Here is a 25143-nt window from a genome sequence, read left to right on the forward strand (position 1 = left end):
TCTGTGGAAAAAGTGTGTTGAACTAGAAATTCTAGTTACCTAGCTACTTTTAGTGATCAGCCCCTACATTTAACACCTTTGATGTTCAAACATCAATAGGCCTAAGAGGTAGCTCTGGGTTTACAGTCAATAGAGCAATTTTAAATACATTGTGAAGAATTTCATATGTGCACCTACTCACACATTGGTTCCTTTATCAAGGTTGTAGCATGGGCTAAACAACATCAACAGAGACTGGCAGGAGCCCTGGCTGGACTTATTGCTAACCAGGAATTGCTGGAAGCCTTGCTGTCCTGGTTGCAGTGGGCAGAGACCACACTAACTGAAAAAGATAAAGAGGTTATCCCCCAGGAGATTGAGGAAGTTAAAGCGCTTATAGCTGAACATCAGGTAAGGAATGTTAAGTGTCGCTTAAGTGGTGCTCACATCTCAGCTGGGATTCTTAATCAGGTGTGAATTTCCTTAACTATTTTTTCTCATAATTGAATTCCTTTTCAGATACTCGGTCATGTGTTTTGTATGTGTACGATGTGCTTGTAGTTTATTCAATACAGAGATAAAAAAAACAACCAATCAAAAATTTAGTGTCGCATTGTTCTAAAAGCAAACCTACAGTTCCCCAGAGGAAGAAGGATAATAATAAGAATAAAAGAAAACCCACATGAAATATATTACATTGCTGCCACCTTAGAACTAGTGTTGCAGTGTGGCTTCACTGATTGGGTTTCAAAATCTTGTTTATGAAGTACCAGAGGGAGCTGCTGGTGCAGTGAATGCTCACAGATTTACCCCAGCTTACACACCAGAGCTGTGTCACTTCTCTGAACTGCAGTCTGAACAGCAAGTACTCAGAGGCAAAATATTGTTGTATAGCACCTCACCATATACATTTAATAAAGGAGTTTGACAGGCTTGTTTTTGGATTTAGGCTTCCTTTAGCAGCCAGGGCGTAGTAGTTTTAAAAGCTTATACTGCCTATTTTTCTTGTCTACAAAACCTTTAACTGTGTCTATTTTGTGAGTTTAGCATTATAAGTATCTTTCTGTGCCTTTCTTTATAACTTTGTTGTTTAGCTTTTTTATATGTTTTTCATTCCTGTAGTTAGTTTTGTGTATTGTTAATTAATATCACCTGTATCTGATTGTAGACATTCATGGAGGAAATGACCAGAAAACAACCTGATGTGGATAAAGTTACAAAGACCCATAAAAGAAAAGCACTTGAACCCACGCCAGTACAATCTCATATTCCTGTCCTTGATAAGGGGAGAGCAGGCAGTAAGTAATGATGTATTTTGGGGAGGGTTACACGTACCGTTTCTTTATCTATAAAGTTTACAGATTGCTAATAATCTAATAAGTTTGATTAGCTTTGAATGAAACAGGGTGAAATTCTCTTCGCTGATTTTCTAATTATCTCTCATTTTTCATTGTGAGGAAATTTCTCATGGCAGACATGTATTTTTAAATTTTGTTCTAATCTTCATCAATACCTGTTTTTAAAGTGTGCAGCCTTTCATGTGCTATTAAACTTCCAAGAGCAAGTACATATTGAGTCTTTGCAAACCTACTGTTACCTGAAAGTGCAAACAACTTCCCATAAAGATTTAGTGCCAAAATTGTGCTCTGTCTATGGAATTATATGAATCCAATAAGATGTGTATTTAGTGAAGTTGAATGGAAAGTGAATCAAGTGAGGAAATTGCTTTTTGTATTTTTAGATATACTTACCCATTGTGTTTTATACTTACCCATACATGGAACCTGCTTCTAAAATCAGATTGTTTACTTTGCAACTCTGAGAGATTCACAAAGATTTAATTTAACCCATGCAGTGGAGCCACTACTAGCTGCTTCTGGCTAGACAAAAGCAACTGTAACCGCCATTTGATCATTCCCCAAAAATGGTGAAAAAAAAAAAAAAAAGAAAAAAATCCCATTACATATCGGGATATTATCTCCTTATTTGGGACAGGAAGGAGTAATTTTAGGAGGGTCAAGTAGCCTTCACGTGAATGTTTGTTTTGTTGGAACTGTGTGAGACTTATGCATTTTATCATGTGTTAACAGGGAAGCGTTCCCCGACACCAGGCATGTATCCATCAGCAACTCAGGCACAAATCGAAACCAAGAATCCACGGGTAAACCTTTTAGTCAGCAAATGGCAGCAGGTTTGGCTTCTGGCCTTGGAAAGGAGAAGAAAACTTAATGATGCTTTGGACAGACTTGAAGAGGTCAGAAAAGGACTGTACAGAATATACATAAATTTTGCGTAATATTCTTTACCCTGGGTTAAATTGTCAATACTGTAAACAACTTCCATATTTGTTGTGTTATATTGTATGACACAGCTAACTGAAAACACTGTGATACATGTGCTGTAGTGTACTTTAAAGGCTGTCATCATTTTAAATGAGGAGAGTTAAGAGATTTAAAATGTTTATGTAGGTCCTCAAAGAACTAGTTATTCAACAAAACGCAGATGGTTTCTATCTCGTTGATGTTTTAGACTGATGGATTTCAGCTGAAAAAAAATTCTTTCTGTTTTTTATTAAGCTGAGAGAATTTGCCAACTTTGATTTTGATATTTGGAGGAAAAAATACATGCGATGGATGAACCATAAGAAGTCTCGTGTGATGGACTTCTTTAGGAGGATTGATAAAGATCAAGATGGAAAGATTACAAGACAGGAATTTATCGATGGAATTCTTTCTTCAAGTAAGTTTTAAAATTATGTTGAATTTGGAACAAACACCTCATGAAGTCTTATTGTCTATATAATGTACACTAAAAGGTTTATTGTGTTAGAAGGTTGCAGATTTCCCTTTTGAATTTATTAATTATTATTACTTTATAATTATTTTACTTGAAAATATTTCTTGATTCTAGAAACTCTTTCTAGTTCTTTTACATTGGGAATCAGGTTACAAATGACAGATTTATATTATTGTCTAGCTAGCAGTTTGCTGGCTTACTGGACTTGGATTGTTATTCCTACAGTACAGTAGCTACTTCAACAATTACTTTTCATCCATTACTCATAATGGTAAAACGTACCATAGTAGTAAAATGAACCTACAGATGATTTTCAGAATCAGATCATATGATCATATGGTTTTTATCAAAGAACTTGCATTGGATAATTTCTATTATAGAAGGAAACCATGTAATTTTTGAAACCAGTGTTTCCATAAACCATGACTATATTCATATACCTATATAATAAGGGTCAAAATGCCAAGCAATCAAACTAGGAAGGGACTTTTCCTAGCTTTCCTGATGGATTGGTATGCATTAGTTATGCACAGCTGGTGGTAACATAAGTCTTCCACATCATGTCTGTATGTGATTATGTTTCCTTTTAGCAACAGGCTCATAACAGATAAGGTCCTACTTCTTAAAATAATCCTTTATCTTCAAGTCATGGACACTTTTGCTTTGAACAGTAAAAGACTGGGAATTGGGCTGCTTTTAGCATCTCACAGTTAGTCAGTAGGAGGATATTGTAGTCTATATATTTTCCCCCAGCTTTAGGAAATGCAATTCCATGGACATTGCTGTTTTGCATGAAGTGACTGAAACTCATGGAAAAAAACCTCGTATCACCGAGAGGTTAAATAGCTTACCCATTTAACTTGGTATCAATTTGTTATGACTGCTAAACCCTCATGATGTAATCACTGTTCATCACCTTGAAATTTCCTTTCACCATTTCATTGAGAATCTATGTGAGGGTTAATATTTTGCTGCAGTGAACTTCATCTAAAGAAGGATTTCACAAAACACCATGCATGGATCTGCATTGGGAAGGCCTGGCATTTCAGATTTAATTAGCAGTGAAATGCTTGCTTGACCTGTCCTCACTAATAATTTGTCTTGTTAATTTGTGGTATTTTATGCACTTTGAAGATCAAAATGTTAAAAAAAACCCCCAACATATACCTTACAGTTTAATCTGTGCCCTCACTTCTGTGTCTATCTTCAAACCACACTATGATACTCGTTTTAATTCAGTACCCAGGTAACGCTGGAGATCCAGATTGTTTTTTTTTTTTCAGAAAGATTCCTTCACTCTTTTGAATGTCGTTGGTTTTTTTGATAGACATTATCTGTCACCAAATGCCTAATAACCTTTTAATATTTGTAATAAAACCTTTCATTGTAATGGGTTTGAAAAGCCAAAAAATTTAGCTTTTGTTGTTGTCTTTGTCTTGCAGAGTTCCCAACAAGCCGACTTGAAATGAGTGCTGTTGCAGACATTTTTGATAGAGATGGTGATGGATATATTGACTATTATGAATTTGTAGCAGCTCTTCATCCAAATAAGGATGCATACAAGCCCCTCACAGATGCTGACAAAATTGAAGATGAGGTATATTTTCTGCTTTCTGAGGTTGCATTCTGTTCTACGGGGGTCACATTCTTTAATAATTCATTTTACTTTCACTCCTATATAATTTGAAGATTACTAGGTACACAAGTCTTTAGAAATGTGATATTTACAGTAAAGTAATTATCCAGTTGTGGTTTTTTGCAGGTTACAAGGCAGGTAGCGAAATGTAAATGTGCAAAACGGTTTCAAGTGGAACAGATTGGGGATAATAAGTACAGGGTAAGTCTTTTAAGGACATCAGTTCTTTCAGTGTTCTTCATATGACATGGTTTATGCAAGGAATTAAGCTATATTGATTTACAGGAATCTTTTATGGCAATTATATCTTTTCTTTAAAACATTTTATGTTTTTTTCTTATTAGAACATATAGATTAAAAATATGGAAAAATGCTGCTGCTTGTATTTATTTTTGCTGAAACTACTGAAGCTGTTTTTAATTATAAGGAATTTTTAAAAGCTAACTGCATGCATATAACACACACACATAAATACATACAAACAGTATCTCCTTAGAAGCCAGTCTTTTTCCCTGGATGCCCAAAGTGTTTAAACTGTAGCTGATTTTCCATTAATTTAATGGAAACAGTGATTGTTGTTTTCTTGTGGTATTGTGTTGTACTTAAAAAATGTTTTACCAAAGTGTATTCAATCACTTTTACCCTCTCTTGTCATTTTATTGGAACACACATACTTCTGAAGGTTAGGCAAAGTGTTAGATATCTGCAGAACGATTTTAGTAACGAAAAATAAATATCACATAGTGGAAAAAGATCTCCTACCCCTGGATCCAAAAACCAGAACAATTTCAAGTGGAATATGTGATATTCAGCTAAGAGAGATTAATAGATACTTGTAGATTGTTTTAAAAGACCACAGAAACAGCAATGGGAAGGAAACAGAGGCCTTGAATATTTTCCATATTCAGTCTCTGGATGGCTAGCTACCTGCTCATCCCTCAAGTAGATACTTTATTTAGAGTGTCTAATGTGTTAGTTTGCATGTGTTCTAGAGTCATGTAGAGAATTTCCTGTAAACTAATCGTGTCTTTCTTCCATTTTTCATTTCTTATCAGTTCTTCCTGGGAAATCAGGTATAAACCAGTGGAATGTGTTATGAAGTTTCTTTTTTTTCCCCCTTTTTTTTTTTCTTTTTTTTTCTAACGCATAGTGATTTAAGCTTGCAATGGTCAGTCTACTTGCCATCCATTCATCTTCAGCTAATTCATTGCTGGTCAGCTGTGGTATTTCTTTAAATGCTATGGAGCGTTCCTTGTCTCAGGATCCCTCCTCTACAATCCCTCACCTGCTTTCTTTGGCAATTTTTCTCATTAAGGAGATTACTTTTAAAGGAACCAGATAATGGTCAGCAGCAATTCCCAGAGCAAAAAATCTTGAGCATTTAAACTGTAATTATAGGGATTACTATTATCTAATCAGTTTTCATCTTTATAGTGGAATCCTTCAAAATTCTGTAATATCTTTTTTTAGGCCATTAGATTAAAGGCTAATTGTGGTAAACAGATCCCAGAGTCATATCACTTATTTATTGCAAATTACATAAAAAATACTTTCATCTTTGCAAAAAAAAAAAAAGGTAGAATCAAGCAGACTGGTTAAGAACCTGGCTGATTTGTGGTATTTGGTGTAGTAACACAGAATCATTAAATACGTATTTTGGAAATAGGCAAAATAAACTTGCTGTTCCAGTTTAGACTACTCCCTCTCCCAAAGTGTTTTCAAAGAGCTATGGCAAGTCTGTAATGTACTGGAGCTGTGTTTAAACATACTTTGTGTCAGCTGGGTCACTGGTGAGTCATACCGAAGCCGTACAGGGAGGAAATGCTAACCAGTCCTTACTTATTCCTGTGGTACATACTGATACACAGCCTCCAAAAGTGCTAAATCATATTTGCCTGGTGAGAATGGAAATACCTTATGCAAACTAGATACCATTAGTATCTTATGCTTTTAAAAAGACAATATGTGTAATACATTCTGGATATGTTAGTGTTAACAGCATTAGCCATTTTAAATCTAAAGATTTTGCAAATGTGGGCGCACTCTTATTTACTTGCAAAGGCTGTTGAAGTATAGAAGAAAGCACAGAGCAGTGGATAATCTTACCACATGCCTCAAGCAATATATCTAAACAATAATTGAAAATGTTTTTCACATATAGAACAAGTCTCTCTTTTAAAAGACTTTGAAATTATGTTAATCCTCTTATCTGCCATCTGTACTCTCAGATCTGGGAAACATACAGCATTTCTTGAGAGCATCTCTTACTGGTGCAGAACAGTACCATGGTAAAAAGCAGCCACAGGAAGTTAGCTGAGGCTTCCCTAGTGACAGTGACGTTATATGGCTATTGTCAAGAGCAGGAGTTTTTGTAGCTTAAACTCCTTTATGCTTTTAGCTCTGATTATTTGAAATAATGTTAAATACTGTGTAAGGAAAGTTGGTATCCTGGCTATTTTAAGAAGGAAATTAACTGAGTTACCATTCGAAGAAATGCCTTCTGTTGCTTTCCAGGAGCCCCACTGTCTGAATTAACAGCAGCTACGTGGGCAGTTTCCAAAGGACATTGTATTTGACCCTTGATATAGTTGCCTGATGGAGGCTAACTGAATAATTAAGCTGGGATGGGAAGAAAAATAAAGAAAAGAAAAAAGATACTAATCTTCAGAATCTAGAAAAAATTCTCAGTAGGATTAAGCCAATGAAAATAAACAGCATCAATTTAGATGCCATTTTTAAAAAACTTTGATCTCCGTATATAAAATGGTTGTTTGTTTGGCACATATTGAATCCATTACTAAAAAACCTTTACAAATAATGATCACGTGAATGTTCTTACTTATCGCAAATACAATTTATTATTGAATTAAGCAGCAAATTTTGCTTTTGTTTGGTTCCTAAAAGTAATAGTCCTTTAAACTTATTCTCTCTTCTTGGCTTAAGTAGTACCAAACAACTAAAGTCATCTAACAAGTAGGGAGCACGTTTGTGTGGTTTGCATTTAAAGCATTTCAGTCCCCTCACTGGAGCAAGTAGGTACAGTTGAATTATGGCCAGCCTACTCCAAGGGTCAGAGATTGTTTTACAAAGGTGCATTCAACTCCTGTTGGTTTTAGCGAGTGCTCTGCATGTTTGCGTGAGAGTACACTGCACTTGACCTGATGATCTGGTATAAAAATATTTTAGTAGCATTGGCTAAAAAATACTGAATTCTGGTTAGTTTTCTTGAGATTGTGAGGTCAACATTTTGGTCATGTTGTCTTTGATCCAATTTTGAAGGGAGGTACTGTGTACAGGTTTTGTTACACAGGTTTCAAGAGCAAAATATTCATTAAGCCTGGCCATCAGCCCAAGGGAAAAATGGACTCATACCAGAACTTAGTATGAAACAGGTTATTGTGTGTCTCTGAATTGTGAGGAACCTTGATGTGTAGACAGGGGAGTGACAAACAGTTTATAACAAAGGACAATAATGATAGCTATCAATCATTCATTGCTTATTTAATGTTCCTTTCCTCACATGCACCTTACTATAGGTGAGCAGTGTCAGTGCTATATCTGAAAATATTCCTACAAATGAATCAATTCATAGAACTGTGCAACACTCATAACACATTGAATTTCCAGCCCACATACTGATTGTTTAAAGTGATGCTGCCTTTCTTTCAGCTGACATCATTAAAAATCAAGACTGTTGCAGAAGAGAGTATGCTTAAGATTTTATCAGTGAAATAATGCAAATAGGTCTTCATTAATTTACACAAAACCAGACTGTAACCATTTAAATAATGTATTACTAATTTTGCTTCCTTTATGACCTCAAACATTTGAGAATCAAGCATAAAATTAAACTTGAGATTCTTTCTTAACATTCTGCCATCTTCTTTGGATTAGTGCAGTGCCATCTGATTTGAAATCTTAACAGCTTTAATAATCTGCATAAATAAATTGATTTTTTTAGCATTTACTAATAATTAAATATCAAAATAAACTTTTTTAAGTGTCTGATTTTTAACCTGTCAGTGCTGAACTGCATCTGAATGACTGAGAACCTCAGACTATTGTTTGATTCTTATTGCAGTTTGGTGACTCTCAACAACTGCGCCTTGTTCGTATCTTAAGGAGTACAGTCATGGTTCGCGTTGGAGGTGGCTGGATGGCACTCGATGAGTTCTTAGTGAAAAATGATCCTTGCCGGGGTATGTAACGCAACTGTTAAAATGAACATGCTTATTATTATTTGAATGCAGTCACCATTCATTGTCTCAAGATGGAGATTGACTTGTATAAAATGCAGTTCTTGTAAACATCATCTCACTAAATGTCACGTTTTTGTAAACTTTAAATCCCATGGTTGAGATCCTCTTTGGTTGCACTAATGTATGTCTGGAATAGCTGTGGTGTCTTCTGCACAGTTCCTTCAGTGTTAAAGTGGTCTAATTAAGAATTGAACTTAGCCCAGATAGAGTTTATGCCATGTAAGCTGCTTGTATGACTTGGCAGAAGTAGGACACAGAAATTTACAATAAAACCTTCTTAGCAAGAGAGAAGTTTTAAGGCAGTAAATCAAAATAAGGCAATTTAACTGATGAGTAACACTACCACCACCACCATAAGAAACTTCTCTGACCAGTAGCTGCACCTAGTCTTTCAGTCTCTACCTTTGTAACCCCTTTCTTTTCATTGGCATCCTCCCCAGAACCACTTTGCAGAGCCCCGAGCCTTATACAAAGCAAGTGGAAAATGTTCTGGTCTGGAGGACTCTGTGCTCCAGAGAAGCAGGGAGCGCTCTATCACTGTGCACTCCAGAACATTGTATCAGGTGCATTATATTCTCAGTACACAGCAGTGGAAAGCTCACTTCTGTAGTGGGAAAGTAGGCTGTCTGGCACTGTTCTGGAGGAACAGCTGGAGATAGGAAAGAATCCATTTGTGAAGGAAGTGGAAGAGACACAAGTCAAATAGCAGCCAGAGTAGTAAAATTGCAGAAAGTAATGTTCACTATTTTCAGAGTGACCTGATGTTCTGTAGCTAGGTAATACCATCCTAATAACTTGCAGTATTAAATTTACTTCATTTTTACTTCTTAGGAGTTCTGTAGAATGTAGTAATAATCAATATTGTAATAGTGTGAGAACAGCACAGAAGGGTTCAGGAATGGCAAATGAGCTAGTGAAGACAGTGACACAGCTGTTCTGTAGACCTTTCTCCAGTGTCAGCCATCTCATATAGCTTCTACTTTGGAAAGTTTCTGTTACAGACCTCGAGAGAGGGGAGAGCTTGTATTTGTAGCAGTTGTCATGCTAGGTCAAGGGTGTTAAATCCAAAAAGAAGCTACCATAAACCCCCTATTAAATGCAAAATGAACAGAACCCTTGTAAGGACTGGCAGTGTACCACTAAGGCCTAAAAACCTTTGTCTACAGGCTTGAAAGGTACCCGCAAAACTTCTTATCATATTGAAACCCATAACATCATAGTATCATGAAAGCACTGTCATAACTTTACAATGACATATCTGACTTTTTTAGCAGGGTTAAAAATAGTCCTTTTGCTTTCCAGTTTATTGCATATATTGTTTATTAAATGTAAGAATAATATTACATTTATTGGTGTTACCACAAATCTACCTGAAATTTAGCATCTGATTTTGCACTATGGAAAAATCATTTATGCCTGCAGAGCCATCCTTACTTTATAGCTTTCTATTCCTATTCCTCAAAAGTACAGGGTAGTAAAAAATGAAGTGTACCTCAAAATATCTGAGTTCATTGAAGGGTTAACTTGGTTAGTTCTGTTGTATCCCAAACATTTTTCTCAGGCCTATTGACGGGGTAGACTGTTGCAATTTGTTCTTGGCTTGACGCTGAGAGATATAATACTTAATAACTGTCTAATTAATTTATTGGAATTCCTTATTACTATCATCAGTATTGTCTATAGTACTTTGTTCCTTTTTCTTGGAAATAAGTGAGCAGAGCAGTGGGTCTAAAGAAACACCAAGCTCTATAAAATCATCCAGATGGTGGATGTTGTACATTGGTACCTAATCCTAGTCTGGTTGAAGTCAGTGATGCAGATTAGTCATGAATGCCAGTGGTGCAGGTTCAGACTTTTCCTTGACCTCTTCACCTAGCAAATCCTTATTTCCACCAAGTGCTCCTCATGTATTCAGATAAATCACATTTTAAAGAATTGTTGTCATAAGCAGCTTTAAAAGTATTGCACCTATTTACATAAAATCACTTTGGCTTGTATTACTTCTTTATGTCAGCAGATAAATACTGTTGTTACACAAGTATATTTGAGACTGTAGCTGTTTGTCCAAGCACTATTTCCTTTTGGCATAGGAAACCTTTGAGAGCTCGCCTCAGAGCACTTAGAGACAGCTTTTGCTCAAGTCCTGTCTTTTGGCCTGGTGCTCCAAGTCTCTTGCATATGCAGCTGCTGTACTTGATTTCTTCTCCTGCTAACGATTTTCTTTAATGTGACCCATGTCCTGTGTCATTTTTTCTAGTTCATCATCACGGGAGTAAAATGTTACGTTCGGAATCAAACTCTTCAATTACCACTCAGCCTACTATAGGTTGGCAAATCCCTCTCTTTGTCTCCTTCTCCTCTTCTTCTCTCTCTTCATTTCCTTCCCATTTTTTTAAGATAGAAATATATATATATATATACTTTTAACAATGTGCTTCACCCGTCATATTTAGCTTAACATGTTCCTACATGGGCTGGTGCTTTGCAAGCTAATTTTTTGACACGCTTGAAGAGTGTTTCAAAAACAGTTGTCATTCACATTGATACAGTTAAACGCTAACATGTCTTGCATCTATTCATGCAGAACATCCTCTCATATGTGTGTTTGTATGTGTGTGTGAGTGCTTAGCCACCAATTACCTCATCATAGTTTGGGTTTTATGTTCATCATTGCATGTTGCCAAACTACATAACTTCATAGTCTTGAATAAATATATTTGCTGCTTTCCTGTAAGTTGTACTTAGCTATTTCTCCTGGAACATCCAAGCAAGTATTATTTATTATAAATAGCTGTAGAGATAGCAAAACTGCTCATCAGGTTGTGTCTATGTATTAATAGTTGGTTGATTAACAAAGATTTAGCACGTTGAGCATTCCATTATCACGCTGACTTCCTTTGACAGTGGTTCATTCCTGCTGGCATAAAGTGTTAGAATAAGCGAGTTCTGCACATAACTCTTCTGTGTCCAAAATAAATGCATTACACAATAATGCATTTTATTTATTGTTAAAATGTGTTGGAGTTGGCATGGCAAAAATGACCATAAACAGGCCTGTGACAATTTTCCTATCTGATTAAATGGAACACCTTTCTCTGCAGCTAAAGGGAGGACAAATGTGGAGCTGCGTGAAAAATTCATTTTGGCAGATGGTGCCAGTCAGAGCATGGCAGCTTTCCGACCAAGGGGCCGTAGATCACGACCCTCTTCGAGAGGTGCTTCTCCCAACAGATCTACTTCTCTGTCAAGTCAAGCTGGCCAGGCAGCTGCCGCACAGGGAGTTGCTACAAGTACACCGAAGGTAAGGAGAAGCGTACAAAACTGCACTAGTTAACAAATGGGGTATAGATTTTGGTTTTTTTCCTTGCTCAAGTAATATTGTTGCTTTCCCTAGCTCATAGGGAAGAAGTATCTCCATTTTATTTCATAGTCTGGGGAGGATCTGAGAAGTCTTTTCAATGTATTTCCTCTACTCTTTGTTTGCAATATGGGAATAGAAGAAGTCCACATTTAAGGTGCCACATGAGCTAACTGGCAGTTTGGGAATTGCTCTGAAAGAGCAACAAACTTCTCCATTTTGTTTAAAACATAAGCTCTACCATCTCTTTGGTTGAGAACATTTGTCATTAACTCCTTCTGCTTAGTTTTTATTTCTACTATGAGACTTGATCTCCCTATGAAAGCCTGGGTATCCTTCTCCATGACATTGTTTTCCATCTACTGTCCTTCATATTTTGATTTACCATTGTTTCATACAGACACCCCATCATTTAATACGCAACTATGGTAAACCATGGTTGACAAACAGCAAAACATCAACTCCTTCTAAGCCATCAGAATCCTCAGACTATCAAGGGTCATCTGCAGAGGTACAGTAAGGACAGAGATTCTAGTCTAATGACCTTCCTTCACTAAAACTGTCCCTTCACTAACAGCCGCTAGAGTTTCAGTGCTTCAGAGCTGCAACGTCCTGTGCACATTAATGCATTGTCTTTATTTTAGACCTTTGTCAAATTATTTCTTCCCTTTTTTTTCCCCAAATCTTTTTTTTAAAGTACTTTAAAAAAAAAGGTATTTTAATATAATTTACATGTTTCCTTCCTAAAATTGTTTACTTTGGGTTCATAAAGTACTGTAATATTCCTGAACTGCAGGAACAAGATTAATAAATCGTGATCTCTAGTGCAAAACCACTAATAAAGAAATACCCAATCACTTTGAAGAAGGTGGCAAAAAAGACTGACTTTGATATATAAATGCTTCCAACAACAGTGACCAATCGTTGCTCTAATGAGATTGCTATTTGATGACTTAACAGGAAACCAGCATGACTTACATAGAAATTGCTAGTATAGCAGTTAGGACTGTGCTGGCAATTAGGCTGTGTGACCAAAATTTGAAGGGGCTTGGAGCCAAAGTGTCTCCTCTAATGTCATTACAGTCAGTGAAAAGATTGCAGCTGTATGTGTCATTTGTGGGAGTTACTCTTGCCCTGAGTTAGGTGGAGGGCTCAGTGAGGGGAAACCTTTTGCTACCACTACTCTTGTATCTGCTTTTCACAAATCTGCACTTTGATGCCTATGGCTATTCCTGTGACACCTTCTGGTGTGAAGTTTACATAACCTCAGCATGGCTTTGCTGAAAGATGCACAATGAACTTCTCACTCCCTCCTTCTGTGTGTGTTACTTGAGCACTGCAGGTGTGCCTGTGTTTACAGCACTTCAAGCACACGGGGCTGTTGCTTAGAATGATTACCAACACAGAGTTTAGTCAGTTGTCAGTTTCTAATATATTCATGTATTTTCTTCCATCTCTTAGCTGGTAACTGCATTGAAAGATTAATTGATGGTACTTTAAAGAGTTTATAGACATGGGAAGGTGTTGTTTTCATTGGATTACAATGACAGGAAAGCAGTTGGCCTGATTTCAAATGGAGGCACTGTATTTCTTATCTGCTCTTACAACTAGCAGTAGTTTCAGTCAGTTTCTTTTATGTAAACCACCGTAGTTTAAGATTATAAATGAAATGGTCAGGGTGGGGTAAGTTGCAGTGGATTTCTGAGGCATTCTGCAGCATTTTCTGCCCAAGAGAGCCATTATTTATTTTATAAGTTTACATTTTTTATGCATTTGGGCTTAGGGCAAAACTAAAGAACGAGCTTGTTTTCCTTTTCGCACCAGTGATTCTACCCCAATGCCTTGCCCAGAGTGCAGCAGCTCCAGTGGAGGTAATAGAAAGTGTTCCCTTTCTCCTTATCCTCCCAAACAGTGTCTTTATAATAGAGAGATACCCAGGGTGTGTCTAGCTGAACGTCAAGCATTGTACTTGGCTTTAAAGAAAGTTTAACATTGTGACCACTGTTGAAGCCAGCAGATTGTCTGTTCCCTAACATCTCAGTGTTCTTTTGTTCAGCTGTGCCAGACGTGGTCTGAGCTGGCAGCTGCCAGGAAAGCTCCTACCAGGCCTCTGCTTGGTTCTTAGCTCAAGGCAGCTCCCAACACACTCCTCTGGATTTTGGTTTTCAGTACCTAATTCTGCTTACTATGGTATGGGGATCAAAGGCACAGAACACACTTCACGGTCTGGTTTTATATTTTGGATATTTACTTAGTATTTTTGTGCTAATTACTGTGAATACTGTAGTTTTTCTCCAATTTGCATACACTTTATTTAGTGTGTTATATGCATTTTGAGATATGAGGATTTAATTCTTGTGGTTTTGAAAGAAATTTTTTTATTTGGGACAGATTGTAAATCAAGACTCATTTTATTTCAGAAAAAAGAAAGCAGGCAGGGTAAGACTGTAGAGTAGAGAAATTGCAGACAATGTAAGACAGATAATGACAACTGAAACTTTTTTAATTAGTCCTATACCCTTTTTTCTGGTTGTGTTTTTGGGGGGTTGATTTTTTTGTTTGTTTTGGGTTTTTTTCTTAGCAAAAGGTTTTTGAAATTTGGTAGCCTTGTTTCAAATATAAAAATAATTTGAAGGCAAAACAAATGTATTCATCACCTATAACCACAGTCTGAATGGTGGAAAGTCAAGTTATGCAGACATAAAACCTCAAGATGTACCATCAACTAATCTTATGTGCCTGACTAATTATAAGGTAGCTTTTTTCTTTTGTTATATGCATTATGATACAAACAAAATTTTAAACAAACTTTTAAAATAATTTTTTTTTGGTCTTTTATATTTGGCTACTTCAAATACAAACTGCTGAAGGAACATTCAAAACTTCACATCATGAAAAATGTCCATAGTGGCTCAAACCAGAGCCACTGTATTTCAGATTTACAGTGAATGTTACGATGATCATATTCTAAACTATGTAGCACCTATGACCAGTCCTTATCTTCAGCTGAAAACAACATTTGTTTATTGTGTTTTGCTTTGCATAGGGAACACCAATTCAAGGAAGTAAGCTTAGGCTGCCAGGATATCTATCAGGGAAGGGTTTCCAATCTGGAGAAGACAGTGGCATCCTGTCAACAGCAGCTACCAGAGTCAGAGCTCAGTTTGCAGGTGAGTGTCTTGACTTTAGAGGTTGATCTAGCACTTGGTTTGTTTTCCACCTGAATACTTAGGGTCACATTAGGGTTTGATGGAGATGTCAGAAGAGTGGGAAGGAGTGAAAGTCCTACTGTCTGCTCATTACTGAGGGTGCACATAATCAGGGTAATAGTCCTCCGTTCACATGGTTGCACAGCAGCTACGCTCAGCTCTGGATGTGCAAATTTGTAACTGCAGTCTTCTTGACAATGGTATCTCCAATGTATCTGCCTGAGGAACTGGGGAAGAAGCATTTACTTAAAAAGAAAGGGTCCAGTTCTTCACAGTATTCAAGTTATGCTCAACTGTGATGGAGCAAAGGGTTCACTTAATCATTACTTGTCCATTTCTTTTGAAAGAACTACAGGGAGCAGCTGTAGGTGACCTTATTAATGGAATAGCCCATACAGATTTTTAAATCAGTATATGAAAATAGAAAGCAGTGAAGCTGTGCTCTTCCAGGATCCTCACAGCAGCTCTGTATAAGGGAGAAGGATGGATGATTAGAACAGAAGATAGCTCTACTGGCTTTTCCTCTCATCTTAGGCTCTGCAAAGCATACTCAGCAGCAGTGGAAAATCCTGATCAAAGAGTACATGTCTTTTAAATTACAGGTGATTTTAAAAAATGAGCCACCTAATATTTCAGTTTCAATATAGTGTTCTTCACACATGCAAGGAACCAGATTTGTGAAGATCAAAAATACTTAATAAGTAATTGGAAAATTCTGAAAAACCACATTAATGATTTTCTGTTTAAGATTCTTTGTTGTGGTTTTTTCTTCATGGCGCGTTGTCTGGGCAGGCTTTTACTTTAGCAGGCTTACTGAGGGCTCATTTACTCAGCCCTTTGTTTGGGAGAATGTATACTCTGCCCTTGTTTAGTTGCAGCTTTCAAATGTGTGAGTTTGATTTTTTTAAAATTTTTTTAAAAAAATTTAAAAATTGGGATGTTAATTTGCATTTCCAAGGTGCATATACTGAGAAATCATGATAGAATGAAGAGGCCAGATACTAATTTTTTTTTCAGTTCATAGCTGAGAAAATGGCAGGGGAAAGAAAAGGCTCTGACTGTTGAGTGAAGGTACAGTGCATGCCTAGTAAGTCATGAAAACCAGGATAACACATTTTTAATGAGATGTGCTGGTGACAAATCAACTATGTATCAGTGTTTGATCTTGAATTTCCTTCTGTTTAGTGTGAGATACAGCATCATTTAACTTGCCTGGCAGAGGTCTAAAGTTTAGTTTGTGCAATAAGGAATTTTTGGGGTTGTTAAAGACCTAGGAAAGACCTGCACATCTTTTCCAACCTTACCTTTAATATTGATGGTTAGCTTCTCTCTTTCCAGAAACCAGAAGAACTCCAAGCAGACCTGGTAGCCGAGCAGGAAGCAAGGCTGGCAGCAGGTCAAGTAGCCGCCGAGGCAGTGACGCATCTGACTTTGACATTTCAGAAATCCAGTCTGTGTGCTCAGATATGTCAGAGACTGTTCCTGCTACAAGCAGACCGACACCCCGAGCAGGTTCTCGGCCAGGATCAGCCAAGCCTTCTAAAATTCCAACCCCCCAGAGAAGGCCACTGGCCAGCAAATTGGACAAGTCCTTGAAGAGATAATATGATCGGCTCCACAAAAGTCTTTTCCTTTTGCATTAAGTATTTAAGTTCATAAGATGTAAAATATTATGTAGAAATTATTGTGAAATATCGCAAGAGGTGGATTTTTAATTCTGCAGATGGCCTTATTTGTGTATTTGTCTTCTTATTTTATGTGTATAATTTTTGTCAGATTTGTTTTTGGTTTTGCCATATCCTGTGAGAAAGAGAAAGAGTTCTAATGTAAACTAACAGTTGTACACAGTAACATGTAGAAAGTACACTAAAAATAATTGCCGAATGTACAGTGTACTGAATGTACAGTAAGTCTCTGCAATCTCAATAAAATAGGCCTATCACTATGTTATTAGTTAACAGTAAAGGATACCTCATGATTTTTCTTTAAAAAAGAAAAAGAGAATACTAAAAGCCAAAAGACACAATTACACATTTTGAGCTAACTAAGCAAACACTAAAGGATGTACATCAAAACTACTAAGTAATACAAACCCACATTCACAGTACCCTTATTTATACAGCCTTTCTCAGAGAACTCACAGAGTTAATTAAGCACTCGCCAATAATATGATACTCCAATACCTTGCAGCATTTCTGTGCCATTGCTTTCAATGAGGCCAGACACATTCTGGATATATTCTGTAAGAATATCAATATAAAGTGCATTCATGTAAATGTGAGGTTTTCTTTTGCTTGAGTGGATGGTAGCACTGTATCATTGAACTCATTTTGTATCAAAGCAATTTTGCTTGCAGAAAGCTCCGAAATAAACATGTCCCTTGACTTTATTTCTATTGTATTTCTTATTTCACAGGAAGGTAATTTTCTGTGTTATATTTTAGGGCATATACCATTTCAGATAACCAATAATTACCATAGGAACACAGGCTTTAATGTTATTTCCCATTATCAGCAATCAGATTTTGGTTAGCTACTGTGTTTCTTTAATAAAACACTTAAATTGCACATATCGAATCACATGAAATTATATGTAGTTATTGTGTGTCAACAATTTTTTTCTCCATATTAAACTTCTGTCATTTATATACCATGTCTGAAAGGCATGAAGAGTAATTCACTTGCTCTGTTAGTCAATGAAACATGTTAGCCATTCAAGGATTCTTTGACAGGACTAATAGTTCAATTTCATTGGAAGAAAGATGCAGTTTCAAATGGGAGTGCTGTAGCATGGCTGGATAGATGCTGTGGTAAGTAGTGACAGAATCCCTAGAAATTTCAAATGCCCTTTGATAATATGAGAAAACTCTGATAGACTTTGGCCAACATGCAGACCAAATAGTCTAAACCTGACTGTTCATATATCAGAAAAAGACATACATTTAGCAGAGGAATTTTAGGGAAGGACTGGTTTATGGTTGGTCCTGCAACATGCTGACAATGAAACAGTAGCTCAGTTGATCCCATGCAGGTATTGGTGATAGCTGCATTTGCTGCTAACATTTAGTGGCGGTATTACTCAGGTGATATTTTCTGAGTTGTCACAAGAGCTTACTGCAGACTCACAAGTTGACTCACACGATCAGTTTATAAGAAACAGATAAACAAAATAATACTTGAAAGATAATTGAATCAATCAAAATCCATTTGTGTCAGGGTTTTCTCCAACACAGAGTTGAACAAGGGTTTGTGGAAAATTATCACTAACTGGTCCTGCTGTGTCTTGGGAATTGGCACATGTGTTTAGTGATTACTAACACGTCAGTCTGCTGTGGTGCTTTATCTTTCCATTTTTCACTTCTGTTGCTGCTATTTGTCCAGTGATTGCCTTCCTAGAACATTCAAATAGATCAGGATGACTTCAGTACTTTTTGGAACCCCCAACACCCTTGAGTAGTTGTTTACATTTAGAGGTGGTCACTGAAGCATCTCTACTTGTAAGCAGGAGAAAGGAAAAGGAGAGGATTTAGGCACTTGCATGGAGAGGGGCCGTAGGAAGAGGTGGTGCCCACTGTGACATTCTAGGTGCATTTTGTAACCAAAAGACTGATGGTGGAGGGCATAGGGATGACAAATCTAACTCCTTTGCCAAAAACATGTACATAGTTCAGTTCCTTGTATCATAAATGTACAGAGCAGCTCACTCCACTTCACACACTGCCACACTTCAGGTAGTGTTGGCATGTACCTGAAGCACCTTGTATATTGTGGTCTTAGCTTAAATATATTTATAATGCTTCATTAATTATGCAACTTTATGGATTTTTTTTTTGTACTGCTACATTTTAACTTTACAAAAATATTAGAGCTGTGACCAGCCACTGAGAAATCCAATCCAGCTAAAAGAATCTAAGGATGAGGTAGATTACTGTGGCTTGCTGGTGATTGCAAAACAGGGGAGGATGGAACTGGAAAAGTGGGGAAGTTCATTTATTATATGGAGAGAATCATCCAGTATTGGAAATCCATTTAATAGTAAATTAAATAGGATTAGGAAATCTGTTGAAACCCTAAATCTGTCTCCAGATGTTATACCTTACTTAATTAACTTCTTCCAAAAATTATTTAACTACTTTAGTTTGACACTAAGAACTCCCAAAACTAAGAGACTTTCCAAAATTCTGTTCCCTGTGTTACAAAGGTACTGACAAAAGTCTGAAAATAAACACTGGATGCTCTGTACATCTGTGACCCAAGGATGAATTAGCAGAATTTAATGAAAAAGGCATATTGTGCGCTTACCAATAAGTGATAGGTAGCTCAGTTTTAGTGAACTAATTTTGTAAAGAAAGAAGTGGTATTCGATTTCCATCTTCCTCTATTTAAAAAGCCTTTCTTTTTTTGGTACCAGCATAAATGAGAGAGGGAGGATCAGTCCCTCAACCACATCCCCACCTTATTCAGCGGCATAAGTTTCCACGTAACCTTGTCATCAGAGATGCATTTTCTCCCTTTTATTACCTTCCTTTTAACAACAGGAGTTGATCATAAATTCACCCAACCTGTTGGATGACCATAAGTAGAAGACAATTTAGTGTGGCCTAGACTCTGTGTATACTCTGTGATTCTCCTGCGCAGTGAAGAAGAGGTGATGGGGAGAGAAGCAGGGTTGGAAAGCCTATGGCTATGAGAATGATATTGTTAACTGAATAATGTATATTTAGCACTTGGAAAAGCTGGCTCAGTTTTAGGCTCCGATACTTTTTCAGTCATATTCAGCTTTCTGCCTTTCTGTTTTACTGCCTTTGAACTGGGAAAGTGTCCACAGAATTTTCTGAAATCTGCAGATGATTCACTATTAGACTCCTGGCCTAGGCACCCTCAGCTTTGTTTACAGTTTATTGTTAGCCTCTTACTTACGGGTTAATGTAATAGATGACAGTAATCCAGGCTTTGCCTCCAGCACATCTCTTCACAAAAGCATAGGGATGAGGTTATATGCAATCTTAATTTAAAAATTAAAGCATTTCTTAAAAATAAACTCTGATGCAAGCAGCTATGCCACACCATAGACAGCAGCAGAATTTGAACTTGTAGCTGCTGATGTCTGCCATAGGACCAACAGGACTGTCAGCATCGAGAGAGGGGCTGTAGCACTAGATATGTTTCTATGTGGCAAGAAGATACATTGCTGAGCACTTTCTGTTAACATTTTGTAAATAACCACAGGGATGGAAAATCAGCATTGCCTCATTTGCTGCATCTCAATACAGCTGCCCTAACTGCTTCCAGGTGTTTCCAGTTCTTTGGTTGTGTGGTATCACCCAAGCTCATCCTAGACCAGAGGCATTTAGCTAGATGTTTGCTCTGACTGTGGTCTGTAGAAGGGAGTGGTGATGTTTGGAGGTTTATATCCTCGTGTGAGTGGAATTTTATAGAACAAAGAAAATGTGCTTCCCTAATAGTTCTTTCTGCTGAATTTGAATAACCTGTTTGCAGACATGGAGGTGGGAGAGATGGTTGGTTTGGTTTCTTGCTTTTTTTTCCAGTAGTGTTGGTGGGTTAAATGCAGGTGGGTTACTCATCTCTGTATAAAAAAGAAGTTCTATTTCTTAGAAAGAGAAACATTGCAGAGGAAAAGGGAGCTTTTCAGAAATAGTGGATGAGGCAGCAGCTTAAATTCTACATAACTTGCATGAAAATGGTGCTAGTGGCTGATAGTATTGAGGTATTTTTAAGTCCTTCTGTTAAGACTTGTTCAGAGTTTGGCTGTTGCAAATTAAGTGGTATCTGACCTGAAGCTAAAGGAGGCTTGGGGGTTATTTTTTCATGGTTAAGTAGTTCTTCTAAACTGAAAATTTTCAAATAGTCTGAATTGTAGCTTGGGGTGCTCCAACTGTGCTTTTGTATTGGAAGGTTGAAGGAAAGCATGATAAAGGTGAATTGTGTAACTTAGCTGGAATTCTGGCTGAGTAAGTATGAGAGTGTTAATAGATGTGTTCTTAAAACTTGGATGATTGAGTATGAGTAAGAACCCAAACCCATAAATCAGGCCCTGTCAGCATCTCCAATAATTTTTATTTCTCTGGGAGTAGGAGACTGAGTGGTGATAGTTCTGTTCTGACAGGGAAAGCTGATGTGGAGCTTTTTGTGGGGGTCATGATGATCTTTACAACATTTTGAAAAATATCCAACACCATTAATTTTTTTTTCCTCTTTTTGAGGCTTGATTCTATGACTCTTCCAAGTCATAGAATCATAGAATAATTTAAGTTGGAATAATGGGGACCTAATGATCTATGGAAGAGTTTTTAGTGTCTGGGCTATTTTTAAAGGCACAGAGTTCATATGATAAAGAAATATCTCTATATTTAAAAGCCAATGATCAAAGCATAGGACAGGACACAAGTCAGTTCAAACTGAGGATGAGAAAAACAGGCTTATAGATATCAAAAATATTGGGAAACTCAAAGTTTGCTGATCAGAAGAGAGGATGTGACTTTCAGCAACACTGATTTGAAGCTTTATAGACCAAAACAATGAAAGAAGGTAAAGGGAGTAGGCAGGCTTCACCAAAGGCTGAAGTAGCTAAGCTGCTATCTGGAGTCCTCTTGTCTCATGTGAGCATGAGAGGATTAAAAAGTGTCTAATATATAATGGATGCTTTTTATTAAAAGGTATTGTTAAGCTCATGGAAACTGCTGATGAGTTTAGACTTGGAAAAATGATAAAAGCAATTGTAAATGAGATATTAGTAGAAACCTGAATAAATATACAGTGGAAGAGTTGGCTTAGCTTTTGGAGAGAAGTCGTGCCTTGGAAGTTGCATGGACGTCCTTGCAAAAATCAATTAGTGTGGAAAAGGGTTGAGATTGACCATGTAGCTTTGCAAAAAAAACCCCAACAAGTTCTCAAAGAACTAAGCATTATGGTATCAGAAGAAAGGTCTTACTGAGGGTAAATAGCATGTTGAAAGCTAGGGGAGAGAGCATAGGTGAAGGTGGTCAGTTTTAACAGAGCAAAGAGTTCTGCAGTGGAGCCCTTGACAGGTTTTAACACAAAGCTGTAAACGCTGGCTCAGAAGTTCCTGAAGTGCACACTGTTGGAAGGGTGCTCTGGAAAAAAGCATCACTGTGTTTCTGTGATTCATCATGCCTCTTGGGAGGTGTGCATTGCTTTCCACTGATGCTGGGGATCCCACAGTGACTAGCTCAGCTTTGGCCAACTAACCTTTAAATGGCTAATTCAAGTAGAATGAATCCCACCCCAAATTAGTGAGTTTATTCTGGAATAGGATTTTCTTGAGTGGTTTGGAAGTTCTGCTGCTAGCTTTTACGACTTACACACCCTTTTGTTGCATTAAATGTATTTTAAGGATGTGCAAAGCATGGGCCATCATATAATTTAGCACCATTTCTAGTCCCATTCAGGAAATGCAAACCATGTAAAATGGGTGGAGAATCCAGTCATGTTATCGCTCTCATACTTCAGGAGATTTTGAGCATTCCTGTGTTCCTTTGGCAGCAAACACAGGTACAAGCAGTGTGTTTCTGTGTTGCTCCCTGTCACATCTATCTCTGTGAGGCAGCTGCAAATCATGTTTCCTTTGAGTTCTCAAATCGTTCGTCCTCCAGGGGTCCAGTGGCACCAGTGGAAGTGAACGCATCTTTCATGGGACACTGGCAGACCATGCACATCCTCAAGACCTAAACCATTAAAAAAACTGAAGTCCTTGAAAATAATACCATGTTGCTGTGTTTCTCCTCTTTTCAAGTGTCCTATGGATCAGAGGAAGATAACAGAAAGGATTTTTTTCAAAAGACATGACCTATTCATTACTTTCATATGAACCAACTACTGGTTGGTTTTTTTGTCGTTGGGGGGTTGTTTTTTGGTGGTTTTATTTTTTCCTATTTGCATTCTAAATAAGCACAATTGAGTGGGACCATGCATTAATAGCCCTTTCTGGAATGAAGAAAAATAAAAATAATTAAGTAACTGTTTCTTTGAATAGCTATCCATTCAGTCACCAATTAATCCAGAGCACAGTTTGATATATTTGAACTGAAGGGTAAAACATAAATATTCATTTTAAAGCAAATGTAATATCTTCTGTAAAAATACAATGAGATGTAATAAACAAACAACAAATAAGCTAGGCAAGCCTAAGGAAGGCAAGACACTAGCAGCGAAGGCTGTTTCCATGCATTGGTATTGTTTTTTCCTTGCAGAGTATATTTGCAAATACTTGATACAGTTGTTCTGAACTGTACACCATCTCTGCAGCATTTCCTATTAAAATGAGCAAACTGAATTTTTCAGCCTATGTATGTGGCTCTGTAACAAAAGGCAAAGTGATGCTTCCTGTGGCCAGATGGTGAGGAGAGTGTGCAACCCCCAGCTCCTGAACTTGGGCTGAACCTGTTGGTTATGGTCCCTGTGCAGGCACAGCTGCCTCCTCACCCGAGAGGCCTGGCGGTGACTGTCGGGAGGTGATGCCTCATTAGTTCTACTGATGCTTGGGGAGAGCGTGAGCCTGACCACAGCATTTTCAGACGCTGGGAAACCTTCTTTTAGTCCATTGAAATGGTCGCCTCACCAACACAGACTTCTGCATAGGATTTCTTTTTTATGCACATACTGTGTTTACCTGAGAGATGAACTAATGAAGAAATTATCTTTACTAATCTTTTATCTCCATGCAATTCAGGGCATTTATTTCACTCTTTTTTTTTGATTTTCCTGCCCCTCTATGCCCTCTGGCTTATCAGGACTTACTAAATCTTTTTAGATTTTTGAAGAGGGTTTTATTCTTAATGATGCAAGAGAATTTTAATATAGCTCTCACTAACAGAAACGTTCTTCTTAGTTACCAGTGGAAACTTCAGCCCTTGAATGAGCACTTAATATTTGATAGCTTTAAAGATTTCCACGTGAGAAAGTTCCTTTGTCCTCTGAGGTCCCACTCTGTTTCCAGTAATATTTGCATGGCTCTCCAAAAATGTTGCAGTGATCTCATCCAATAAAATAACCCTGGTCAGTACCAGCCCAAATTCTCAGTTAGGCAGTAGGTGGCTAGAGGGGCATTAGGCTGCCACAACCAACCTCTTCCCCCCATTGCAGGAGAGATGCCTTAAACTGGGGGAAACTGACCTCCTGGTGACAGGAGAGTAACAAAATATGTCTGTGGTCTGTCTATGGGCAGGGCTGGCACGAGGGGCAGGCAGCTGCTTGGTGGCCTGGTTTCATGAGAACAAAGCTTCTGCTACAGCTGTGATAAAGAGGGTTTATTTCCCCCTGCTAACCCATGCTTTTGTGAAACGCTAATAGAAGTAGACCATTAGTCAGGAATTTCCTAAATAGCAAAATGTAAATTAAAAAGGGGTATTACCAACTGGAGTTGAGTTTTTCAATCAAAATGGCAGAGATGAAGGAAGTTCTTCCTTGTCTTAGACATATGGCCTACTGGGTCTAGGAATGTCTTTTCATGGAGTCTTTATATATTATTAGTCAGTCTCTGGCCCTGAATGCTGTGTTATTGAACTCTAGGGTATAAGATGTGGTCTCCAATACTACATAAATAATAGCAAATATTTTCATCTCAAATGATGTTGAGGGAGTTTGAACTCAGGCACAGTGATCTCATTTGACTGTTAAAAAAAGAAAATAAAAACTCTGAAAAAATATTTAATTGTGCAATGATTATGTAGGCTGTGAATGTTTAAAGTGTGGAAAACATTCAGAAGCACCTGTTGGATGGGCAATATTTTAGGCAGCTGTATTAACATCAAGTGATGATTTGGAGAGTTCAGTTTTGCAGGTTGGTGGTGTTTTGTTTTGTTTGTTTGTTTGTTTTTCAATTAATTGCCTCAGCTTATCAAACTGAAATCATTTGGATGTATACATG

General features: G+C 37.4%; 1 protein-coding gene across 31 annotated transcripts in view; it reads left to right on the top strand.

Annotated features, from left to right (window-relative positions):
• DST (dystonin) overlaps positions 1-17627 on the top strand; it is a 306991-nt gene extending 289364 nt beyond the window's left edge. For 14 of the 31 annotated variants that reach the window (XM_032682530.1, XM_032682527.1, XM_032682526.1 and 11 more), the window contains 13 exons: positions 202-390; positions 1148-1277; positions 2070-2233; positions 2556-2718; positions 4218-4372; positions 4538-4612; positions 5467-5484; positions 8493-8610; positions 10928-10996; positions 11772-11971; positions 12429-12539; positions 15075-15198; positions 16576-16841. In XM_032682530.1, the coding sequence (XP_032538421.1) occupies positions 202-390; positions 1148-1277; positions 2070-2233; positions 2556-2718; positions 4218-4372; positions 4538-4612; positions 5467-5484; positions 8493-8610; positions 10928-10996; positions 11772-11971; positions 12429-12539; positions 15075-15198; positions 16576-16841 (1782 nt within the window). Of the gene's footprint in view, positions 1-201; positions 391-1147; positions 1278-2069; positions 2234-2555; positions 2719-4217; positions 4373-4537; positions 4613-5466; positions 5485-8492; positions 8611-10927; positions 10997-11771; positions 11972-12428; positions 12540-15074; positions 15199-16575 lie in introns of all 31 variants that reach the window. The other 17 variants (XM_032682528.1, XM_032682553.1, XM_032682554.1 and 14 more) reach the window with 7 other exon arrangements.
• The last annotated feature ends 7516 nt before the right edge of the window (positions 17628-25143 follow it).

This window comes from Chiroxiphia lanceolata, chromosome 3 (genome assembly GCF_009829145.1).
Source record: "Chiroxiphia lanceolata isolate bChiLan1 chromosome 3, bChiLan1.pri, whole genome shotgun sequence".
Classification (NCBI taxonomy): Eukaryota; Metazoa; Chordata; class Aves; order Passeriformes; family Pipridae; genus Chiroxiphia; species Chiroxiphia lanceolata.